Here is a 22,199-nt window from a genome sequence, read left to right on the forward strand (position 1 = left end):
GTGGGTGAAACAAATCTTATTTTAAATCATGTTTATGGCATAGTACAATGACAATTTAATCAGTTGTGGCTTGTTTAGTAAACTAATGTTATTAACCTGGTTTATATTATAAGTCTAATTATTGAGGAAACTCCGAGCAAATTCAAATATCCTGCTCACCAATACTGGCTTGCCCAGAAGAATCCTTTTTCTGACATGTACTGTGTTTCCACGAAAATACGACCTGTCCTGAAACTAAGGCCTTGCCACATTTTTCTGGTGGGCAAAAATATAAGCCCTCCCCCGCAAATAAGCCCTTGGACAACCCCCCACCTCCGGCCAGGCAGAGCGCCACTCACCAATCTGAAGGTGCCAAGCCGTGGGAACCAGGGAGGAGGGCAAAAGTAATCACGTTGCTTGGTACCTTTGGGATACCCTAGGTTGGTGAGCGGTGCTGTGCCCAGCTGAAGAGGGGGGGAGGTTGCCAGGTGGCTGCTCTCTTGCAAGCGGACTCCCAAAGAGCCAGGCACAGCCTCAGGAGCGAACAACTGTGTTGTGCTGTCACAGCAGCACAGCACAGCAGCCATGAAGCAACCACGCTCATGAGCAGCCACCCAGCGAGCCCCCTTTCCAGCCGGGCACAGCACCATTCACTGATCTAGGTGTATCGCCAAGTAGCGTGAGCGCCTCTTCGCCGCTGCCTGGTTCTTGCGGCTTTGCACACCTTCGAAATGTCAATGAAAGGCGCTCTGCATGGCTGGAGGGGGGGGTTGTGCGAGAGGCTGTTCCACTCCCACTCGCATGCCTCCCAGCCTCACAATGCCCTGGCCCAACTCTCCCCGCAGAGCCAGGGCACCTCCACAGCTGCCATCCCAGCATGGCTTTTTCGGCAGCTTCCAAACTGAATTTTTCCGCAGTGGCCACTCTGGGCGTACGCTCTGTGGTTGTACACTCTGGGAGTATGCTCTGCAGGCAGCTGACTCACAACCATAGAGTATAGACCCAAAGCGGCCACTGCCGGAAGACTCGGTTTGGAAGCCGCCAAAAAAGCCATGCTGGGATGGTGGTTTCTGGCAATGCAAGGAGAGCTGGGCCAGGGCATTGTGAGGCTGGGAGGCATGCGAGCAGGAGCGGAACAGCCGTTCCCACAACCCCCCCTCTCCAGCCGTGCAGAGCGCCTTTCACTGGCATTTCAAAGGCGCCAAGCCGCAAGAGCCGGGCAACAGCAAACAGGCATTCACGCAGCTTGGCGGTACCCCTAGGTCAGGAATGGTGCTGTGCCCGGCTGGAAAGGGGGTTTGCCGGGTGGCTGCTCCTGAGTGTAGTTGCTTCATGGTTGCTGTGTTGCACTGCTGTGACAGCGCAACACAGCCATTCGCCCCTGAGGCTGTGCCCAGCTCTTTTGGAGCTTCTGGATGCTATTCAAGTACAACCCCATGTAGATTTACAAGACAATGTATAGTTACCCAATTTTTTTTGTCCTGCTAAGTTCTCAAGGCAGCTTAGATTAAAAAATGAGGAACACATTCAAATCAGACTGTTAAAATTTCAGTTGATATTATTTTACAGCTCTCTGCATAATGAAAGACAAATCTGCTAAAACATTTCAGTTCTTGAATATTAGATCAAATATATAATTTTTATTTCTCATAATGGGCAGATTTGTGCTTTCATTTGTGATTTCTTTCTTGGGGTTATTGTATATATGTTAATTCCAAATATGTAACATTGCTTAGTGTATATCAGGCAGAAGTTGAAAGGAACCAGATTTTAAAATCAGCAAAGTGCAATAATGACAACATAATAATGCATACACAGTAATAAAAATTACATAAATAGATATTATATAGTTGCATCATAATAGGTGATACAAGCATGAAATTATACTTGAATCACCTATTTCATTTAATGATGTCAAACGATCCAAGGTCCGTTCTAATCCTCCGGCCCATTAATAACTCCGCCGACTTAGGTTTGTTGTTGGGCATGGGGTGGCATGCTGCCAGAGGAGATATTTATATATTTTATCCTGCCAGTCTCCCCTTTCATCCTACCCAGGGCCTCTTTAGTAGTGCGGACAGCTTGTTCGGCCATACCATTGGCCGCGGGGTTGAATGGGGCTACAAATGCATGGTGGACTCTAATTCCGTTAGAAACTTAGCAAACTGTGTGGCCCTTAGCTGTAGGCTGTTATCAGATACCACTACATCTGGTATCCCATGTGTGGCGAATAATCGCCTAAGGGGCTGCTATGACAGATCTGCGCATTTGTCGATGACATTACTCACACTTCAACCCATTTAGAGAACACATCAACTGCCACTTAGGAATGTTTGACCCCTATAAGGGCCACCAAAATCCAGGTGAATCCCAGCTTTGTACCGGAGTCCTTGGGTCGAGGGGTCGTGATGATTGGCAAGGCTGGCAAGCGGCCACTCAGAAAGCGATGTCACTGTCCATCTTTGGCCACCAGGTATAACTACAGGCCAAAGCCTTTATACGCACCACCCCCGGGTGCCCCTTATGCAGGGTAGATAGTACCAAGTGCCGCAACATTTCTGGATCACCACCTGGCTACCCCACAACAAACACCCCTTTTGTGAAGACAATTCATTTTTTCAGAGTAGATAGGGGTGGAACTCTGAGGCCAAGTTCCCCACTGGCCACCCTCGTTGAACCCACTCCCACATCCTGGACAACACCTTATCTTTCTGTGTGGCTCTCGCCACATCGGCAGCTTGTAATGGGGAGCTGCCAATAGTCGATGAGTAGAATAGACGGGCCGGGTTCGTTGGTGGCAATTGGCAAAGGGCAATGACTGAGCACATCCGCGTGACACAAGTGCTTGCCTGGATGATGTAGTAATGAATAGTTATATACGGTCAGGAACACTGTCCATCTGGTCAACCAAGGTGACAGGATTTGTGGTGTATGCTTGTCTCCCGCTATTAGCCCCAACAAAGGTTTATGGTCAGTCACAAGTTGGGAAATCCGGGCCCTAGATGTATTCATGAAACCTCTTTATTCTTGATACTATAGCCAATTAGATATAGCTCTATCTAATTGGCTATAGTTCCTTTTCTGCGGTGGCTAGTGTTCAAGAATAAAAGGCTATGGGTGCTTCTAGCCCAGAAGGCAACAGATGGCTTAAGACAGCCCCCACCCCATAAGGGGATGCATCGCAGGACAGAACGAGGGGAAGAGATTCGTTGAACTGCACCAACACGCTGTCCAAAGTTAACAGTCTTGACAGCTCAGAAGGCTGCAGTTTTGGCTTTACCCCATACCCATTTGGCTGAACGATCAAGCAGTCTGTGTAGAGGTTCCACCAGTGATGTTTTGTGTGGCAGAAATATATTATAGAAATTCAGGAGCCCCAGAAAAGCTTGTAACTCCGCCTTGCTGGTAGGTGCTGGGGCCTGTTGAATGGCTTGGATTTTAGATGGAGCTGGGCAAAGACCTTCCGGATCCACCACATAGCCCAAAAATTCCACCCTGGGAACTGCAATCTGGCACTTGTTGGCTTTCAATTTTAACCCAACACTCTGGAATCAGTGAAGCACTGTGCGGAGGCTGGTGAGGAGGTCGGCATGGGAGGTAGCGGATACCAGGATGTCGTTGAAATAAGGAACAACACCAATGCCCTGGAGAAGCCACTCCATTAAGTTTTGGAATAACCCTGGAGCCACACAGACCCAAACTGCAGGCGGTGGCATTTAAAGGCCCACCTGTATGTTACTATTGTCTGGGCTTCAGCAGTTGCCTGTCGATCAACAGGCAACTGCTGGTACGCCTGGGCGAAATCAAGCTTTGCAAAAATTGTCCCTTGGCCCAGGGAATGCAACAGATGTTGCACCACTGGGACCGGGTATGCGCTTTGTTGCAACGCTAAATTCAAAGAGCATTGTAATCAGCGCACAAGTGCACAGATCCATCTGCTTTGAGTGGTGTGGACAATGGGGGGTCTCCCAGCAGGCATGATCTACAAGTTCCAGGACCCCCTGAGCTATCAGCTTGTCAAGCTCCGCGTCCACTTTCGGTTTTAATGCAAATGGAACTCTCTGCAGTTTGAACCTTCTAGGCGGGACTTATGGGTCTAGGCTGAATGATATTGGGGTACCTGTGTACTTTCCAGACCCTCACTAAACACATCAGGAAACTCCTTGGCCAGCAATTCTAGTTGGAATTGCATCCCATGTGATAGATCCCTGTCACTTTTAAACCTAACACCTCAAACCACTCTAGACCAAGCAAACTGGGGCGGTTTCCTTGCACTGTCACCAGTGGCAGCCTGCTTCTAAACTGTTTAAAGGTAACCCTGCAGATGTAACTGCCCAATGCTGGAATAGGATTTCCCTGAAAATCCCTGAGTCGCAATGAACAAGGCAGCAGCTGAGCCTTAGACAACTTAGGCAAGCACCTTTTAGCTATGCTCCAGGAGACAATGGAGACAGTTGACCCCATATCAATTTCCATAGGGCACGGAGGTCCCTCTAACACCACAGTGACAAACAGCTTTCTGTTTGCCTTGTGAACAATTTGATCAATTGTTGTTTCCCTACCTCCCTCATGAACAGAGAAACACGTTTCTCTTCTCCGGGGCTGGAATTTTGGTGGCTTGCTTGCATAAGAATTGCCTCTCACCAGGGAAGTAACTGGGGAGCTATCAACAGGCAGGGAAGCTCTGCAAACCCTAGCTAGATGCCCTCTCTTTCCGCATCTAAGGCAAACTGTGGATTTAAATCAGCAGTCAGCTCTGCTATACTTACCCCCACATCTTGGGCATTTAGCTTGTCCTGACTGGGGCTTACACTGCCAACCTCTTACTGGACTAGCCTTAAGTCGATGGACATCGTCATCGTTGTCTACTGCGTCTTCAGGGCTGGCATCCCTGTGGTGAACCTTAAACTGCTTCCCAGCGGGTTGAATGCTTGACTTTCCCTGGATCTGTTCCGCCAACTTGGTAGGCAATTCAATTGCTCTACCCTCATCCAAAGCAGTCTGTAAAGTCAAGTCATGTTTGGCTAGGAGGCGGCGCTGAATTCAGAGGTCTTTAACACCTATAATAAGTTGATCCAGGATGACATCATCCAGATCGTGAAAATTACAGTATAGGGTGGTCACTCTTAAAGCTGCTACAATAGTCATTGATCGACTCCCCTTCATGTTGGTTCCTTCCTGTGGAACGCATGACAGCAGGCCACACAGGACGGCGCAGGTGCATAATGGTGTTTTAATTTCGCCATCAAAACCTCCCATGACACTGTGTGAATGGATTGCGGTGCCACTAGAGTACCCGCAATGTTAACATCTCCCTTCCACACAGGTTTCAAAAACATGCCCTTCTCCTACTTTCTGACAGATCAGTGCCTCTAAAAAACATTCAAAACAGTTAATATAAGAGTCCCAGGTTTCTGAGGTGGCATTAAATTCAGCAAGCGTGTTCATGGAAGCCATGCCTATCTAACAGCCGCCCTTTCTAATTGAAGAGAAAAAGAAGAAAGAAAAAAAACCTTTCCCTTCTTCTGTCACGGTTGTTCTGTCCTTTCTTCGATTGCCTCCCTCACAAAGGTAATCAACTCGTAGTGACTAATTTTCCCTCAGCGAAAATTAGCTCTCAATGACTGTGCTCTGAGGCAGTGACTTAAACAGCTCTCTTCTAGGCTTTGTCAGTTCTGAAATCCCATCCTCGTCGCCAATGTTCTATCTGGGAGAACTCAGGTGGAGAGAAGGACTGAGGCGAGCCAGATCTCTCAATGCTAACAGTTTATTGCTAACAGGTTGCCAACGTGACATTTCACTATGCGCTTGTCTCAGCTAACAGCAACTCTGAGACCCTGCTTGACAGCTCTTTATATATGCCGGCTGTCAAGCAGGAACTAATCAGAATCGAGTATGGCACCCCCTAGTGGAACCAGGAAACTGCCATACACAACAGGTGGCATTTGCAATACTATTGTTGCCTAGGATCTAGAATGCTAACATGTTTGTGAATCCAATTGCTTATCATTATTTCTATTTGGAAATGATTTGTTAACTGTAACTGGTTGATCCCAAAAAACTGAACAGTACTAGTAGTTGGATAGGAGATCACTAGCCAATACTACTGCTGTAGTTAGTTTTTTTTAAAAAATTTTTTTATTACTTCAATTTAAATAGCTGCCTTGGAATATGATTCAGGGCAGCATGATCAGTAAATAACCCACAGTTGAGACCAAAACAATGAACATAGAAAAAACCCTAAGGATATAAAGTAATTAAAATAAATTCTGGGATATTAAATTCTATTCCATTGTCCACACAATTCAGTGTGGACAATGGAATAGAATTTAATATCCCAGAATCTCAGTGCTGCATCTGACTTATCTGACTCTTTAGGCTAAAAGAGGACAAGATCCTCAATAAAGTGACTTCCAGTAGTCTTTACAATCTCCTTCAGTAGGGACAGACAACAGTTCTACCTGGATAATATAGCTACAATTATGATTCCCCACAATGCTCTGAGACAGTGTTTCTCAAGTGTGGCAGCTTAAGCATGACTGAACTTCAACTTCTAGAATTCCCCAGCCACACATCTTCAAGCTGCCATGGTTGAGAAACATGGATCTAAGGCATTGTGGGAAATTTTAAGTAAGGGCTGGACACAGAACTTGGCATTGTTTGAAGCAAAAGATTTAAAAGGACACCCCTGAGCGTTTGCCAGAGATACTAGCTGCTGATCCCTGTCTCAAACGTTTATCTGTTAAGGCAGTCCTGGGTTAATTTGTGGTGTTGACACATCTGCAGTTTAAAATAATTATTGGAGTTACCATTATGGTAATAATTGTAATTAGAGCCTTTTAAAACCACATGAAAGGTGTGTAGGGCGTCACAAAGAAAATCATGGTATGCAAAAAAAAATCTGTGGGGAAGGGAAGAGGAAAAAGATGATATCTAAGGGTCAATATGGGAAAAGATTCATAAATGGGTCTCTTGAGTCTTTATTAGTTCTTGCTATGGGTACATTTCTCCTGCACCCTTGTAATCAACCCAAAAGAAAGTTGTAATTAATTCAACTGCAAGTTTTTCATAAGTTTTTATATATATATATATATATATATATATTTATTTTTTATTCTCTTACATACCATTGTAAGTATAAATTCTCCTTTACATTTATCATTCTTATACATTTATTATTTCATTTAATAGGTTATAATAGACAGCTTGGGTTGCTTTATTTACCATCCTTCCTTTTGTAACACCACCTTGATTTCCCTTTCTTTTCTCCCTCCCTCCCTTCTCTACTTCCTTCCTTCCTCCTCTCCTTCCCCTTCCTTCTTCCCCTTACCTTTCTCCTACTCCTGCTCTTCCTTTTCCCCTTACTACCCTCTCTCGTTGTCTTCCTCTCTCTTCCATCCTCCTCTTCCATAAAGATTTTAAAATGCACTATTAAAAAACAGTAAACAGAAGCAAAACATCACTATGAGATGTGTTCATTCTAGTCCAGGCTACTTTAGGAAGTAATCTGTATGATTGTATGAAGTCAATGTGGATTGTGTAGATGTATAAATCAGAAAGAATGAGACAAAAAAAGACAAAGTAAGATAAAGCATACATTTTTAAAAAACCCATGGGTTTTTTCACATATTATACTAAACCAAACTTATAGCTTAATGCAATATGTAAATAGAGTATATGCAGGGGTGGGTTCCTGCCAGTTCTAACCTCTTCTATAGAAGAGGTTCCACAAATCTACAGTGCCGTTTAGAACCGGTTCCAGCTCCCTCCCCCCGTCCGTCTGCACATCATCAAGATGAAGAGTGCGAGGAAGAATCTGGGAGATAAAGTCCACAAGTCTTAAAGCTGTCAGGTTTGAATACTCCTGAAGTTTTTTTTCTAAAGGGTTAGGGGTGCAAGGGTCTTGTAACTTGACAGCTTTAAGATTTGCATGCTTCAAATGCCAGTGTTTCTGAACCAACATTTTGGTTGCTAAGCAAGAGTGTTGTTAAGTGAGTTTTACCATATTTTACAAGTTGGCCATGCCCACCCAGTCACATGGTTGGCAAGCCACTCCCACCGGTCACATGGCCAACAAGCCACTCCCACAAAGCAGGCCACATCTACAGAAGAGGTTCTAAAATTTTTGAAACCCACTACTCGTATGTAGACACCCATCTGAGAAAGGTAGTGAAAAGGACTATTAATGTATTGTAATTTAGTTCATCTGGATATTTTGGGTGCTTTCATGGAATTCTACAATGGTGTAGAAAGGGGAAATACAAAAAAAGGTTTGTAAGTATTATATAGCACAGTATATATCCCCCCCTTCTTTCTTTTTCTTCTTTTACTCTTCTGAGTGAGGCTGTTGTTGAGAATGGGTTTGAATGGTCATAACTGGAATTTTAAAGCAGAAGTAGCAGTTAGAAATGTTAATTAATAGAACTTATCCATTCATGGTAAAATTTTCATCATAAAGATGATTAATAAAACATAGCCCAAATATCTGTGATTTTAGATGTGGTTTTCCTGTGTTGGGTTTATATATTGCTAGTAGTATGATTTGATTATAAGTGCCAAGTTTCACAATATCTGTTGTGGCATTATCTTATGCTAATAAGATAATCGATATGCTACCACTTCCCCATTCAAGAGTGCAATGCAATCTAGCTACTTCCTGTGCTCACAGTTCCTGCTTTATAAGCAGATAGCAGCTGTGGCCAAGAAGGTCTTTGCATAACTTTTGTGCCAGTTGTGACCGTTCCTAACTGGGAAGTTCCTAATTGGGAAGCTCTTCAGTCATTCATTCCTTGGTGATCTTCCAACTTGATTACTGCAATGTATTCCACATGGGAGTATCCTTGAAGACTCAAGGAAAGTTCAACTGGTTCAGAATATGACAACGTGAGCAGTGAACCTAGTACAGCTATGCAATACCTCTCCTCTGAGAGCCGCACTGATTGCCAGTTTGCTTCCAATTGTGATTCAAGATGCTGGTTACCAAAGCCCACATGGAATAGGATCCAACTGCTTGTAGGACTGCCTGTTTTCCTTGGTACCTGCCCACCACTTTGATGTGACAGGATTGGCACACTCTGTGCTCCTTCAATTAAACAATATTATCTACCAGGAGCTCAGAAGTACACACCTCTGTTGTAGGAGTGGAATGAAGTGCACCCAAGAGCTAGGTAGGCTACATCCTAAAGGCATTTTGGAAGATTTAGCTCGTTTGCCCAGGCCTTTGGCTAGGATGGGTGTAGTTTCCTTCCAAGGAGCAGATGTCTGTTCATTCCTGCCTGATTTTGCCATTCTTTGCTGGTTCTTTATAGTCATAAAAATACATATAGCTATATTGTTTTATAATTTTTATAGCTTTTTGTGAACTGCCCAGAGATGTTGGGAGTTGAGTGGTATACATATTGAATTATTACGGTTGGCCAGCCAGATGTTTAGACTGGATTTGGCATTATTATCAACCAATCGAACCCTTCCCAAGGACCTTAGATAGAATATGTTGATGTTTCATGGAGTTAAAGGTATTGTCACAGGATGTAAGCTGTTCTGAGAAAAGCTGCCTTTTACAATTGATTAATGGTGATTTTGTCAATGCCAACGATGTTCAAATGATGCTCCAGCTGTTTCAGATTGCACCCAAGGCACCTATTGCTATTGGTACTACTTTTACTTTATTTTGCCACAGTCATTCTATTTCTATTTGCAAGTCTTGGTACTTTGTTATCTTTTCCAGGTCTTTCTCTTCTTTTCTACTGTCTCTAAGTACTGCCATGTTCACTATCCAAACTTTTTTGTCTGTCTTATCGACCATTCCACGTTTTACATAACAGTTGTTTGCATTTACTACTGTATTAGAAGCTTAATTAAAAGATAATCTGAGCAACAGTGTACAAATAATCAGCCTAAAAGGAATATACAAGTAATTGTTTCCAATCAGTCCATCCAATCTCTTACACTGTTGCTCTGTGTTATAATCCAGTTTCTAGATTTAATATTAGGAGGATATGATGTATTATCTGATAATGAAGCTGAGCTGGTCTAAACAAAAAACATGGATTTATTCACAAGGCAACCCACAGCTGTATCTACCAAATTCACCATGGTTATCAGCCCAATTGCAGCCAATTAACTCAATTGTCTAAATTTGCATGATACAAAGTCATTAAGTATAATCACAAGAATTAGATTTGTAATCAATATATTATACTAAAATCCAGTAATTTATGATTCATGAAAAAAATAAAGTAAATAAATCATGAAGTTTGGAGTGGAACAGTTGTGGTGCCTTCTTTACCACTGCACCAACCATCTCCACCTAAAGCCTTCAGCTTCTCCTTCAGGGTTCCATTCTAACCGGTATAGCCAGGTTTTAAGACTCTTCCTGAAAGCCAGAAGTCAGGGGGTGGAGTTCACCTCCAGAAGTAAGATGTTTCAAGAACGGATGCCATGGCAGAAAATGCTCCTCTCCTGGATCCCATTAGCCAAAATGTCTTGATTGATGAGATGCTCAGTATGCCCCTTCTTGGGTGGGATTCAGCCGGTTCAGACTGTTCAGGCAAACTGGTAACTCCGACAATCAGCTGAGAGCGAACTGGTTCATTCCAAAGATCAGGTGGATCCACCCTCTTACCCCTGCGCTATACTGACCTATATTTCCTTCATTTGAAGTCCAGCTGATAGGTGCAGCAGAGTGGATTGCCGCTCATCAACTGTTTTACTCACCGGGGGTGCAGTAGAAGGTAAGTTTTTGAGCTGTTTTCAAACCCACTGCATGCCAGTGGTGGGTTCCTACCAGTTTGGACTAGTTCGGCTGAATCAGTAGTGGTTTGGCAGCCTGGGTCGCTGGAACCCAGATCTAACATGCCCTGAACTGGTTCTCTGGGCAGCACCATAGGTGCTGCCATCCTGTTTTTGCTTCTGTGCATGCGCAGAACAATTTTTGTTGTACTGCGCATGCATGTGCAGCATGCATCTAGCACCCAGGAGCAAACTGGCAGTAGCAACTGCTGGAACCCATCCCTGCGTGGAGTAAAGCACATGCTCAGCGAACAGGTTGTTATACCGGTTGAATCCCACCACTGCCCCTTCTGCCAGCACAGGTGGGGTGGATTGATCCTACTGGGGAAAGATGGATTACTCAGTTATCTTGAACCCATGCCATAAAAGGCTTTAAGGCAATAACCAACACATTGAACTGCACACAGAAGCAAATTGGCAACCAGCACAGCTCACGTAACAATGGTGCAACATATGCCACTCTGGGAGCATCCAGAACTGCCTGCACTGCCACATTCTGGGCCTTCTGAATACTCTTCAAGGTTAGCCCTATTGCTCTGCAATAATCCAAACAGGAGAAAATAATGGCATGAATGACTGAGTGCAAGGCCTCATGACCAGAAAAGAGTGCCTCTGGTGCACAGTGCAAAATTGTGCAAAGGCTCTCTAGCCATGGACTGCTAGGTCTCATGACTCTAGGAGCCCCCCGCCCCCAGGTTGCCACACCGATCTGTCTGAAGTAGAGGTTAGAGTGGTTTAGAGGTTTATTCAACTTGTATGCTGCCCTATTCACGAGGGACTCAGGGCGGCTAACAAACCTGGAGGGAAGGAACATCATACAAAAGGGAAAGAACAAAGACAAACAACAATACAAAAACAGTTTAAAAGGTCTCAACTAGCACTCCAATTCGAGGGGGGATGGAACTCAGCAGCCCCAGGCTGCTGGAACAGCCAGGTCTTAACGGCAATATGGAAAGCCTGAAGGGTGGTGAGGGTCCGAATCTCTACGGGGAGATCGTTCCAGAGGGCCAGAGCAGCCACAGAGAAGGCCCTCCTCTGGGTGGTGACAGCACGGCATTGGCCGGTCGATTGGAATTCGGAGGAGGCCTAGTCTGTGGGATCTAATGGGTCTTTGGGAGATAATCGGCAGAAGGCGGTCTCTCAAGTACCCAGGTCCAATACCATGTAGGGCTTTATAAGTGACGACTAGCACCTTGAAGCGTATCCGGAGACCAATAGGTAGCCAGTGCAGCTCGCGGCGAGGATAGGTGTAACGTGGGTGTACCGAGGTGTACCCACAATTGCTTGCACGGTTGCATTCTGGGCAAGCTGAAGTCTCCGAACACTCTTCAAGGGCTGCCCCATGTAGAGCGCATTGCAGTAGTCCAGTCTTGGTGGTCACAAGGGCGTGAGTGACTGTTGTTGAGAGCCTCCCGGTTCAGGTAGGGACGCAATTGGTGCACCAAGCGAACCTGGGCAAATGCCCCCCTGGTCGAAGCCGACAAATGGTGGTCTAAAGTCAGCTGTGAGTCCAGGAGGACTCCCAAATTGCGAACCCTGTCTGAGGGGCGTATAATTTCACCCCCCAGCCTGAGAGTTGGAATACATGGCCAATTATTGGAGGGAAAAACACAAGCCACTCGGTCTTGTCAGGATTGAGAGCAAGTTAGTTTACCCCCATCCAGACCCTGACAGCCTCCAGGCACTGACACATCACGTCAACCGCTTCACTGAGTTGGCACGGGGCGGACAGATACAACTGAGTATCGTCCTCGTACTGATGATATTTTATCCTGTGCTGTCGGATGATCTCACTCAGCTGCTTCATGTAGATGTTAAACAGGAGGGGGGACAGGACCGAACCCTGTGGCACCCCATACTTAAGGGGCCTAGGGGACGACCTCTGCCCTCCAACCAACACCGACTGCGACCTGTCCGAGAGGTAGGAGGAGAACCACCGAAAAACGGTGCTTCCCACCCCCACCTCTTGCAACCGTCGCAGAAGGATACCATGGGTCGATGGTATCGAGGCCGCTGAGAGGTCAAGGAGCACTAGGACGGAGGGATGGCCCCCGTCTCTGGCTCTCCAGAGATCATCGGTCAGAGCGACCAAAGCAGTTTCCGTGCTGTAGCCAGGCCTGAATCCAGACTGAAAGGAGTCCTAGATAATCGGTTTCATCCAAGGACCGCCGGAGCTGGGAGGCCACCAACTTTCTCAACAACCTTCCCAACAAAGGGGAGGTTGGAGACTGGACGATAGTTATTTAAAATGGTAGTGCAATGCCATCCAGAACTAAAGATGATAAAGCTCCAGATCTTAAGGCTCCACATACCCAGAGCCACTCTGTCTTAATAGAGTGCAGCTGACATCTCCTATCCGGGCCCCTACAGACCTCAAGTTACTGTGATCACCAGGATGAAGATGTAAAGGTGAGTATCATCGGTGATACCTCATCCAATGGTATTGGATGATCTCACCCAGTTGACTTAATCTAGATGTTAAAAGGAGATGAGAAACCACTGAGCTCTGTGGTATCCTACAAAAGAACAATTGTGGACTAGATCTCTCATTCCCCTATAACCTATTGGAACCAACTGTGAAAAAATGAACCAAAGTGTACAATATTGCACTATTCAATCCCAAATCCCATAGTCGGTCCAGAAGGATACCTTGGTCAATGGTATCAAAAGCCAAACCAAACCAAAGAGGGTAAGGAAGGATACACTACTTCCTCCTGTTCTTGCCAGAGATCATTGACAAGCATGACCAATATCATTTCTGTCCCATAACCAAGCCTGAAACTTGATTTAAAGGCTCTAGTTAACCTGTTTCATTCAAGACCCTTGAGCTATAATGCAATTACTTTTTTCACCACCTTCCCTAAAAAGGGGAGGTAAGAGATTGTTGTACACTAGGGATGGGGTCTAATGGTGGCTTCTTCAGGAGGTGGACTAAGGGTTCCAGGAATACCCCCTCCTGCAATGATGTATTTAATTACTCATGTATCCACCCAGAAGCCCAACATTAGTGGAAGCTTTCACTAACCAGGAGAGACAGGGCTCTAATAAGCAAGTGGTCTGGGTGTCAGACACAAAGACTCTGTCCACTTCCTCAGGTTAAACAGGTTCCCAATTAACAGATAAATCCGCTCCCAGGGCATCTCTAATAAGCTTGCTTGACACTTGGACTCCAGCCAAGAGGAAATCCATCAGCACTGAAGAAACTCTTCCATGCAGCCCTGAGAAAATCATCTGTGCCTTCCTTTATTTATGTAGCCTAGGTGTCCCTAAGACAGACAGCTTGATACCAAACCATTTAAGTCATAAATAATAATCAAAATTTCAATACTTTAAATTGAGCCAAGAAATTAATTGGCAACCAATACAACTGGCATAATTAGAGCTATAATATATATTAATTATGCATTTGCATCTGAAGGAGAGCAAGGAAGGTAAGTGACATCAAGGTATCTATGCAAATGAAGTGAACTATGTATTTGTGTCAATCATTGAGCTGCACTAATTACAAAATGTATGTTATTTATATGATGATGCACGTGGCATCACTGTGGCTTAAACAATGTGGTAATGTACTACTGCATCTGTGGTACTACTAGACTCCTACCAAACCCCTTAGTGACTACATAATGACATCTATAGAATTATCAGACCGCTATTGACCACTAAATCAAATGCAATCTCCCAACTTTGAAAAGGCTATTCATTTATACAATAGATGCATTATTTCATACAGTGGAAGTGGAAGCCACGAGAAAAAGTAGCTTTGCCTATAACCTTTAATTTAAATTTGAGTGAATGGAAAGTGGGTTTCTTAATCCAAATATGAATCTGCAGAAAATATCTTTCAACATTCTGAATGGATCATGTGATTTTAGGGAATGTTTGAATCCCTTGCAGTCAGTTGTGTAATGAGTTCACAACATATACTGCATGCTTGCTAACGGACTATTGGGACTGTTAAGAACCATTTAAATGCTTAGTATCCTAAAAGTAAAATCTACCATTTTCTTTAAAACCTCTCAATAACCAAACAATAATTGCAACACCAAAACTTAAAGCAATTATCCATTATACTCAAACTACAGTATAATAGGACATTGCAAAATAATTATAGGATTAAATTTTAGCCCAAAATAAAGCCAAATTAAAATTCTTGGTAGTATTTTTAAAGAATACTGTAGAGTTTATATATTATAATAAAACTAATGATACCAGTAATCCCTATCCATAGCAATTTTAGTGCGCATTGCACAGAAAAGGAAATGGTTAGTTCTAACATTTCAGATATGCCGGTTTTAAGTTCCCAGCAAGTAGAATATTATTTGATCCTTCTCCAAGCTGAAACAAATCTGGCAACATAAAAAAGCAATCAAGAGTACATGGCTGAACTGATGCCCATAATGAGATTTGTATTTGTTGCGCACTCCTGAAGGGTGAGATTTCTAGTGGAAAGTAGAAATTTTTAAAAGGACATATCTCAGCTTTTATTGGCAATTAAAATTTAGTTTTCTCAATTAATGTAATCTGTCAAATTCTCCATGAATATTTGATGAGCAAGACTGTTAAAAGTATAGCAACACTATTATGTCATCGCTGGTGTTTTTCATTGGCTAACTAAGCTCAACAGTGTCTCTTAGCAACATGTTGGAACAGCAAACAGTACAATTAACTCTTTCATACATATTATATAAGCTTTCACTTCAGGTTTATATTAGAATTACAAATACATTCTTTCCCTTCTTGTCATGGCAATGATGAAAGAAAACACTTTGAAATATCAACTTGAGTATTAAGATATGACTATTAGAGCAACACATGAGATTAATCGAACAACTAATTCAAAATCAATAGCTGCAATTCCAGACTAATCTGGAAAGGTGGGACAAGCTCTGATCTGTTATTTTAAACAATTTTCCCATGGACCAACCAGACTGAGATTGCTTTTTAATACAATTATTAGCATCTTTCTCAAGCTACTAGATTTTTATGAAAAGTTCTAAATTTTAGTGAATTACAGCTGTCTTATACAGTTCACAAGGTTCTGTATTTTAATAAAATGTTAGCCTGAAAAGTTTGTATTAGACTTTTCCTGATTTTTGACTACCATAAATTTGTTCTCCTCCTACAATAGAATTGTGTCATTTGTAGTTAATAAACATTAAAAGTTATGTTAAGCTCTCAGAATATTAGGGACTTGGGGGAGAAGATGAAGAGGAACAAATATTATAGTTTTGTAGTCTTTGACTCCAAAAATACCATATATTTATATGTATGTATGTGTGTGTGTGTGTGTGTGTGTGTATAATATATATATAATTCAACCCATTTTGGTTTTATGTATCCTAAATGCAATATTAATTCATTAACATTTAAGTGATATAGTTTTAGTATGCCTTGGGCAGTATGTTATATGCTAAAAGTATACAAGCTAAGGCTCCAATTCTATAAATGGTCCCTGAAAGCTGTAAGAACAGTCCAGATTTCTTCTCAAAATTTCACATTTTCAATTTGATGGAAGTAAACATACAGGCAATAATAATAACAGTAGCACTTAACATGTTAACTAAGCTTAATTTTTAATGAAATCAACTTTTTGGTCTTTGCCACACCTGCTACTTTGTCCTAGCTCAGCTACTTTCTGGAGTGTGGGTGCAGCATGTCTTTTAAATGCTATAAATTGTCTTCAACCTTCCCCACATACTTGTTTGCTCATACCTCTTTATTTATAGTTTGTAAATTGTTGATTTAGACAAGCACTTGTCATTTTAAATGAATTTTAAATGAATTTTAATTTTTCCAGTATGATTTTGTTTCTGCCATGGCAGATTATGTTAGTTGAATATGAATAGGATACAATTTCTAAATGGTTTGATGCTTAATATCACAATGGATTTTTGAAAAAGAAGTAAAAATCTTATGCAATCTTTTGAAAGAAAATACACTGAATTCAATATAACTGATTTTTTTTACGAACCATACTGTTAAGTAGATAAAAAAACTGAATATGAAAAGATATTCAGAAATAATACCGTGTTTCCCCGAAAATAAGACAGGGTCTTATTTTATTTTGACCCCTGAAATAAGAGCTTGGCCTTATTTTGGGGGAGGTCTTATTATTTTTGAGGTGCAGAGGTGGCAAGCGTGGTCACCTTATGACTGCTGCTGCGTTGCAATATTTTTGGGGATGGCTTATTTTTAGGGGAGGGCTTATTTTAGCACATGCACTCAAAAGCCCAATTGGGTTTATTATCTAGGGATGTCTTATTTGGGGGGAAACAGGGTATACAATGGTAAAATAAATGAGATCTCTGATCTGAGAAGTTTCTAACTACTTGTTATTTGTTACTTGTAACTGGTTTTGTACTTCTTTCATATATTATGAGTCAATCTTAGTATGGTAGCAATTCCCTTTCAGTGCCTTGTTACGATGTAATTGCATTTACTAAGTTTAGAGGACACTGAAAACAAAGGAATCACACTGTAGTCTAGCAGGGTTCATTTCATAACCAAAGAGTGACAATGTAAAAGAAAAATAAATTCATATCAACAATTATAATACTACAAACCTATATAGAAACAATTGATCTTTCACTGGTATTTTCTGTCAATTGTCTTTTCAGGTTAGTTCAACAATATCTTTATAGCATTTATATGGCTGCCCATCTCAAATAAAGTGATTTTGGGTGGTATACCAAAACTCAGTAACAAAAGTAACACAAAACATAATTCACTAAAACTTTATATAATCAGATTATACATTTAACAATCGGTATAGTAGATCCTCATTAACTACTAAAATAAAGGGGACAAATTCCGTTTGAACTATGGTCATTTAATAGTGATGGGAGGTTATACTATACATAAATGTTTCTGAACCATTTTAAGTATTGAAAAAATAGGATTCTTTTAATGGACTCTCAATTTACTCAATCTTTGAGTACATAGCAATTATTTATTTACTATTATAACAACACACTTCCTTTTGCAATATTAAGTCGTTTTAAAACTTTAGCTGCCTTGGGGAAACATGATTCTTTAGAATTTAACAAATCTCTATCTCAAAAAATAAACTGCTACACTAGCCAAAACAAAAATTCCTCTATTTGATGCAAAAGGGCGGAATTGCCCGCGTAATGATCAAACAAAGATAAAGGACCGAATACTTCAGCCGCGATAGATTACTTGTGAGCTACTCCTTCGCGGAGTCGTGGACAGCCAGGTAAAGAGTATTCCCAAACCTACTCCAGGCAACGTTTCAGAGAAGGTGGAAAGCGATGCTGTTCCGGACCTAATGGCGGGAATTTCGCTTTAGGCCCCGGGGCACTAATTCTCCTCCACCCTGAGTGAGGAGAGGAGCGCAGAGCTTTCCGAAGGTCTGCCCAGCCCAATTTGGGGGTGGGACTCAGGCGGGGCTCCACTCCTCCGCCTCGCCGAGCCAGCGGGAATAGTTTCGGAGTGGGCTCGAGCGCCGCGGCCGCCTGGGCTGAGGCAGACCGCGGAGGGGCTTCGACGAGACAAAGCCCGGAGCTGCGCGAGCGGCGGGGGCTTTGCGGGAATCGCAGGCCAGGAAGCGCACGGCCGTTTGGGAAGCGTCGCGATCCGGACCGCCTCTTGCAACAGGTTCCCAGGGAAAGACGGCAGGCCGCTCCGCCTCCCCAGGCCCCAGTCATTGGTCCCGGTCCCGGAACCTGCACCATCCGCCTCAATGCGGTTCGGAGCCAAGATGATGCCGGTAAGTGTACGTGAACCTGTGTAGGGTTGGGGGAGGGTAGAAAACCCTTTTCCTGATCCGAAGTGGAAGGTTAGCCCGACCCCCCCGGTCGCCGTCGTTTCGGCTCGAGATGGAACGCGGATCAGGTTTACGGCTGCCGCTCCGCCTCTTCCTTTTCTTCAGCAACTTCATACAGTGGGGATATTGGGGGAAAAGTTCGACAACGAGAGGTTAGTGTGGAAACCTGCATTAGGGACACCGGATTCTTTCTAAGTGCCTTAGGAGCAGCGGTAGCCGCTTAGGTCGATTGTTGTCAGTTGATTTAAGATGGGGAGAGTCGGGAGAACGAGAGAATCGGCAAATGGAGCTGCTGTTTCTGCTTCTCGCAACCTTTGAGAAAATGGAGAGAAAGGGCCATTCTGAGCTTCGAAGACTCTCGGGAACACTTTTGATAATCCGCCGACTCCATACACTATTCCGATTTCTACAGGTCTTGTTCCAAAGAGAGAGCTTCCGAGCATTTAAAGAGAAAGTCAGATGTTTCTTGTAAGCAAGATTTATAAGGACTGGTTTACAGCTGTTGAATCAGCAACTGATGTAGCTGCAGAAGAGGCAAGTGCAATTTTAGGTTACATTTAGCCGAAGCAATGTTTTCCAAATCATGGGAAGTAATGGTTGTGTTTTTCAGACCACAACTTGTTTATTGTTGTTCAGTTCTGGGCACATTTTAGGGATGATTCAGACACACTTAGAACAAGTTCAAAGAAAGGCAATTTGGATGATGAGAGGACTAGAAGCTATAGCCTGTTAAGAGAGATTAAAGGGAATGAGGGAAGTTTAGGTTTGAGAAAAGGCAATTGAAGGTGTTTATGTAGAAAATATATAAACACTGACAAAAATAAGGCTGGCACCCATTCTTTATCTTTCAGAGTAAGAAATGAAATAAAGTTACAGGAATGGATATTCAAATTTGATATTAGAAAACACCTTATAACAGTAAAAATATTTAGCAGTAAGATTATCAAAGAGGTGGGCAGTTGTGATTTTTGGCTGGGTTCAGGTAGAACTTAGGTAATCATTAATTATGTTTAAATTTGAAATCCTGTACTAAGCAGACAGTTGAACTAGTGACCTCAATATTTTTTCCCATCTATATTAATTCCATAATATGTGCCTGCTATAATAAAAACAATTACATAGTTCATTTTCTAAAAGTTTTGCCATGTTTCTTGGTACAGTTTTGTTTTTGTGTTGTTCAAATATGAGTAAAAAGAATCACCATGTTAATTTTAGGTTTACAAGAATAATGAACTCTGTTCTCAGTTATGTTTATGTTATACACACTGAACTACTAATTAATCAATTATTTTAGTCTTGTATGTTTATGGATGAAATGGAAAATAGATTTACATTTTAGAGGTTCTATTGAACAATTTTGGAATTAGCTACAGGTCAGCAGAATTCAAATATGGAATGCTGTGGTACTTCTGAATTTATGGCAGACCATGAGTCCTTTGTCCAGCAACTCAACTATTTCCGAACTTTCCTGTGTGTTTCCTTTCCTCTTTAGCTCCTGCTTCTGCTGATGTCCTAGCATGACACTTCCCACTGCCTCCCTATCTTCCAGGGCTTGGTTCACCATAATTATATATAACTTGAGAATGGTATCAGACTCCTGATTTTAAGCTATGCTGTGAATCACACCCTTATGCTTTATAACTATTGTTTTAAGTTAACTTTTTAAATAAATACATTGTAGCTATTTGTTATTTATTCAGTAAAACAAATAATAGCTTAGCACAATATATGAACCCCACTGGAAAAATCTGTAAGTGGCATATCACTGCTTTCTTCAGGGAAAAAAAATGTTTTACCATTTAACATAAAGTCCTTAGATTCCTTGGAGTTCTGTCCAAATTGTAACCAAGGCTAATCCTGCATGTGTTCTAGCTGTAAACTCCAGCAAAGTTGCTTTCCTGTCTTGTGTTTTTTATATTCTGCTTCCTTAGGGCTAGAATGTTTTTACATTTTTTTAAAAAGAAAAAAAAAAGTGCTACTAATCTTCCATTGAGTAGAATAGGGTATGTTATGTTGGGCTAGCACATCTGATTTCTCTCAGCAAGCTATATTACAATACTATTGAAAAGTTTGCATTAATGAAATAACCTCATTAGGAGACTTTCAATATTCAGTAGGTTTTATGGGACATAATTTCATGCTGCACTAATAGATCAATATTGTAATTGGAAACATATTTTTAAATGATTTTGGTTATTCTTTTATATTTCATATTTCTAAACAACTTCACTGAATATTTCATTTTTAGAGAGGTTAAAGACAGTAACTATTGAAAGGAGATAAATGCTTCCTTTGATGATGGTGGTAATAATTATAATTAATGCTTTAGCAGAAAACATCAAGAAGAGTATATATTATTGAAGTATCTAATAATAGAGTAATATTACAGATATGGCGCTTGAAAAAATGAATAAATGTAATAGTGTGTTTTAAGAAAGTACAGTATCATAATTAAAATAAGCAAGTGGTTCTGTTGCCTTAAAAGCCCTTTCTTATTAAGTAGCCTTTTGTTTTTTAGGGAGATTTCCTCAAATAATTTAACAATAGTTCATATTAACATATATTTGTATATACAGTCATAATTATTAAAATCTAGATTTTCCTCATTTTTAAATAATATTGGATCCAGAGTTTGCCCTCAGGAGTGGATCCGATTGTTTTTAATCTCATGTTATTTATTATTAACAATCTAATGCCGTATAAAATTGTTGTGAATGGTAGAGAACCATATTGTACAGTGTATTTCAGATAATATTTTTATTTTTACTTTATTATCAGATTTATCTTGGTACATAGTTTTGTTTTTGTGTTGTTCAAATACAAGAGTAAAAAGAATCATCATGATAATTTTAGGTTTACAAGAATTATGAACTCTGTTCATGGTTATAGTTATGTTATACACTGAACTACTAATTTATCAATTATTTTAGTTTATTTTCTATTATTTTCCATGGCTTTTTTCTATTATTTTCCATGGCTTGTCTCTGAGCCAATGTATAGAGTATATTTTTGTAATTGGTTGTGCCAATTGCTATAAAACTGTTAATAAAAGAGGGTTGCTAAACTATTAATTACTGCATAATCAATTTTGTGATTACTTATTTATATCCCATCCTCCAAGGGGCTCTTATACAGTGAGTGTGTACATGTGCGTGTGTGTATATGTGTGTATTTCTTCACAATGACCTTGGGCTATTGAGACTATTTTCTTCACCAGTAAAAGATAATGGTTGGCCCAAGGTCACTGATTGCCTTTATAGCTTAGGGGTTATTTGATCCTAAATCTCTCTAGACAAGCCAGACATTCTGTGGCAGTCTTCTAAATACAAAAGATGTTTTTCTGTGACAAACCTAAAGAAATCTATGCAATTTAAAAAATAGGAATGCCTACATGGCAGGTCAAACAGGCAGTCAAATATTTAGAGAACTGAACAGTTCTCTACACACAAACAGTGTTTGTGTGGAAATATATTCTGATTAATGATGTTAAGGAAGCGTTTTCAAACTTAAGTGATTTTTAACCTCATTGAAACAAAAGCAAATAGTGAAAGGCAAACAAGTATTGTCCAGTAGTAGAAACCAAACAAGTCCTACAATCCTGCTCCAACAAACATATGGTAAATCATATAATAGGGTATAC

The 22,199-nt window shown here is 41.5% G+C and overlaps 1 protein-coding gene across 2 annotated transcripts in view; it reads left to right on the plus strand.

The window, feature by feature from the left end:
• The first annotated feature begins 18,174 nt into the window (after positions 1 to 18,174).
• TP53BP2 (tumor protein p53 binding protein 2) overlaps positions 18,175 to 22,199 on the plus strand; it is a 47,403-nt gene continuing 43,378 nt past the window's right edge. Inside the window, exon 1 of one of the 2 annotated variants that reach the window (XM_032215360.1) lies at positions 18,175 to 18,502. In XM_032215360.1, the coding sequence (XP_032071251.1) occupies positions 18,476 to 18,502 (27 nt within the window). In that variant the 5' untranslated portion in view covers positions 18,175 to 18,475. Of the gene's footprint in view, positions 18,503 to 18,594; positions 18,712 to 22,199 lie in introns of those variants that run through there. The other variant, XM_032215361.1, reaches the window with a different exon arrangement.

The sequence above is a fragment of the Thamnophis elegans genome, chromosome 4 (assembly GCF_009769535.1).
Source record: "Thamnophis elegans isolate rThaEle1 chromosome 4, rThaEle1.pri, whole genome shotgun sequence".
NCBI lineage: Eukaryota > Metazoa > Chordata > Lepidosauria > Squamata > Colubridae > Thamnophis > Thamnophis elegans.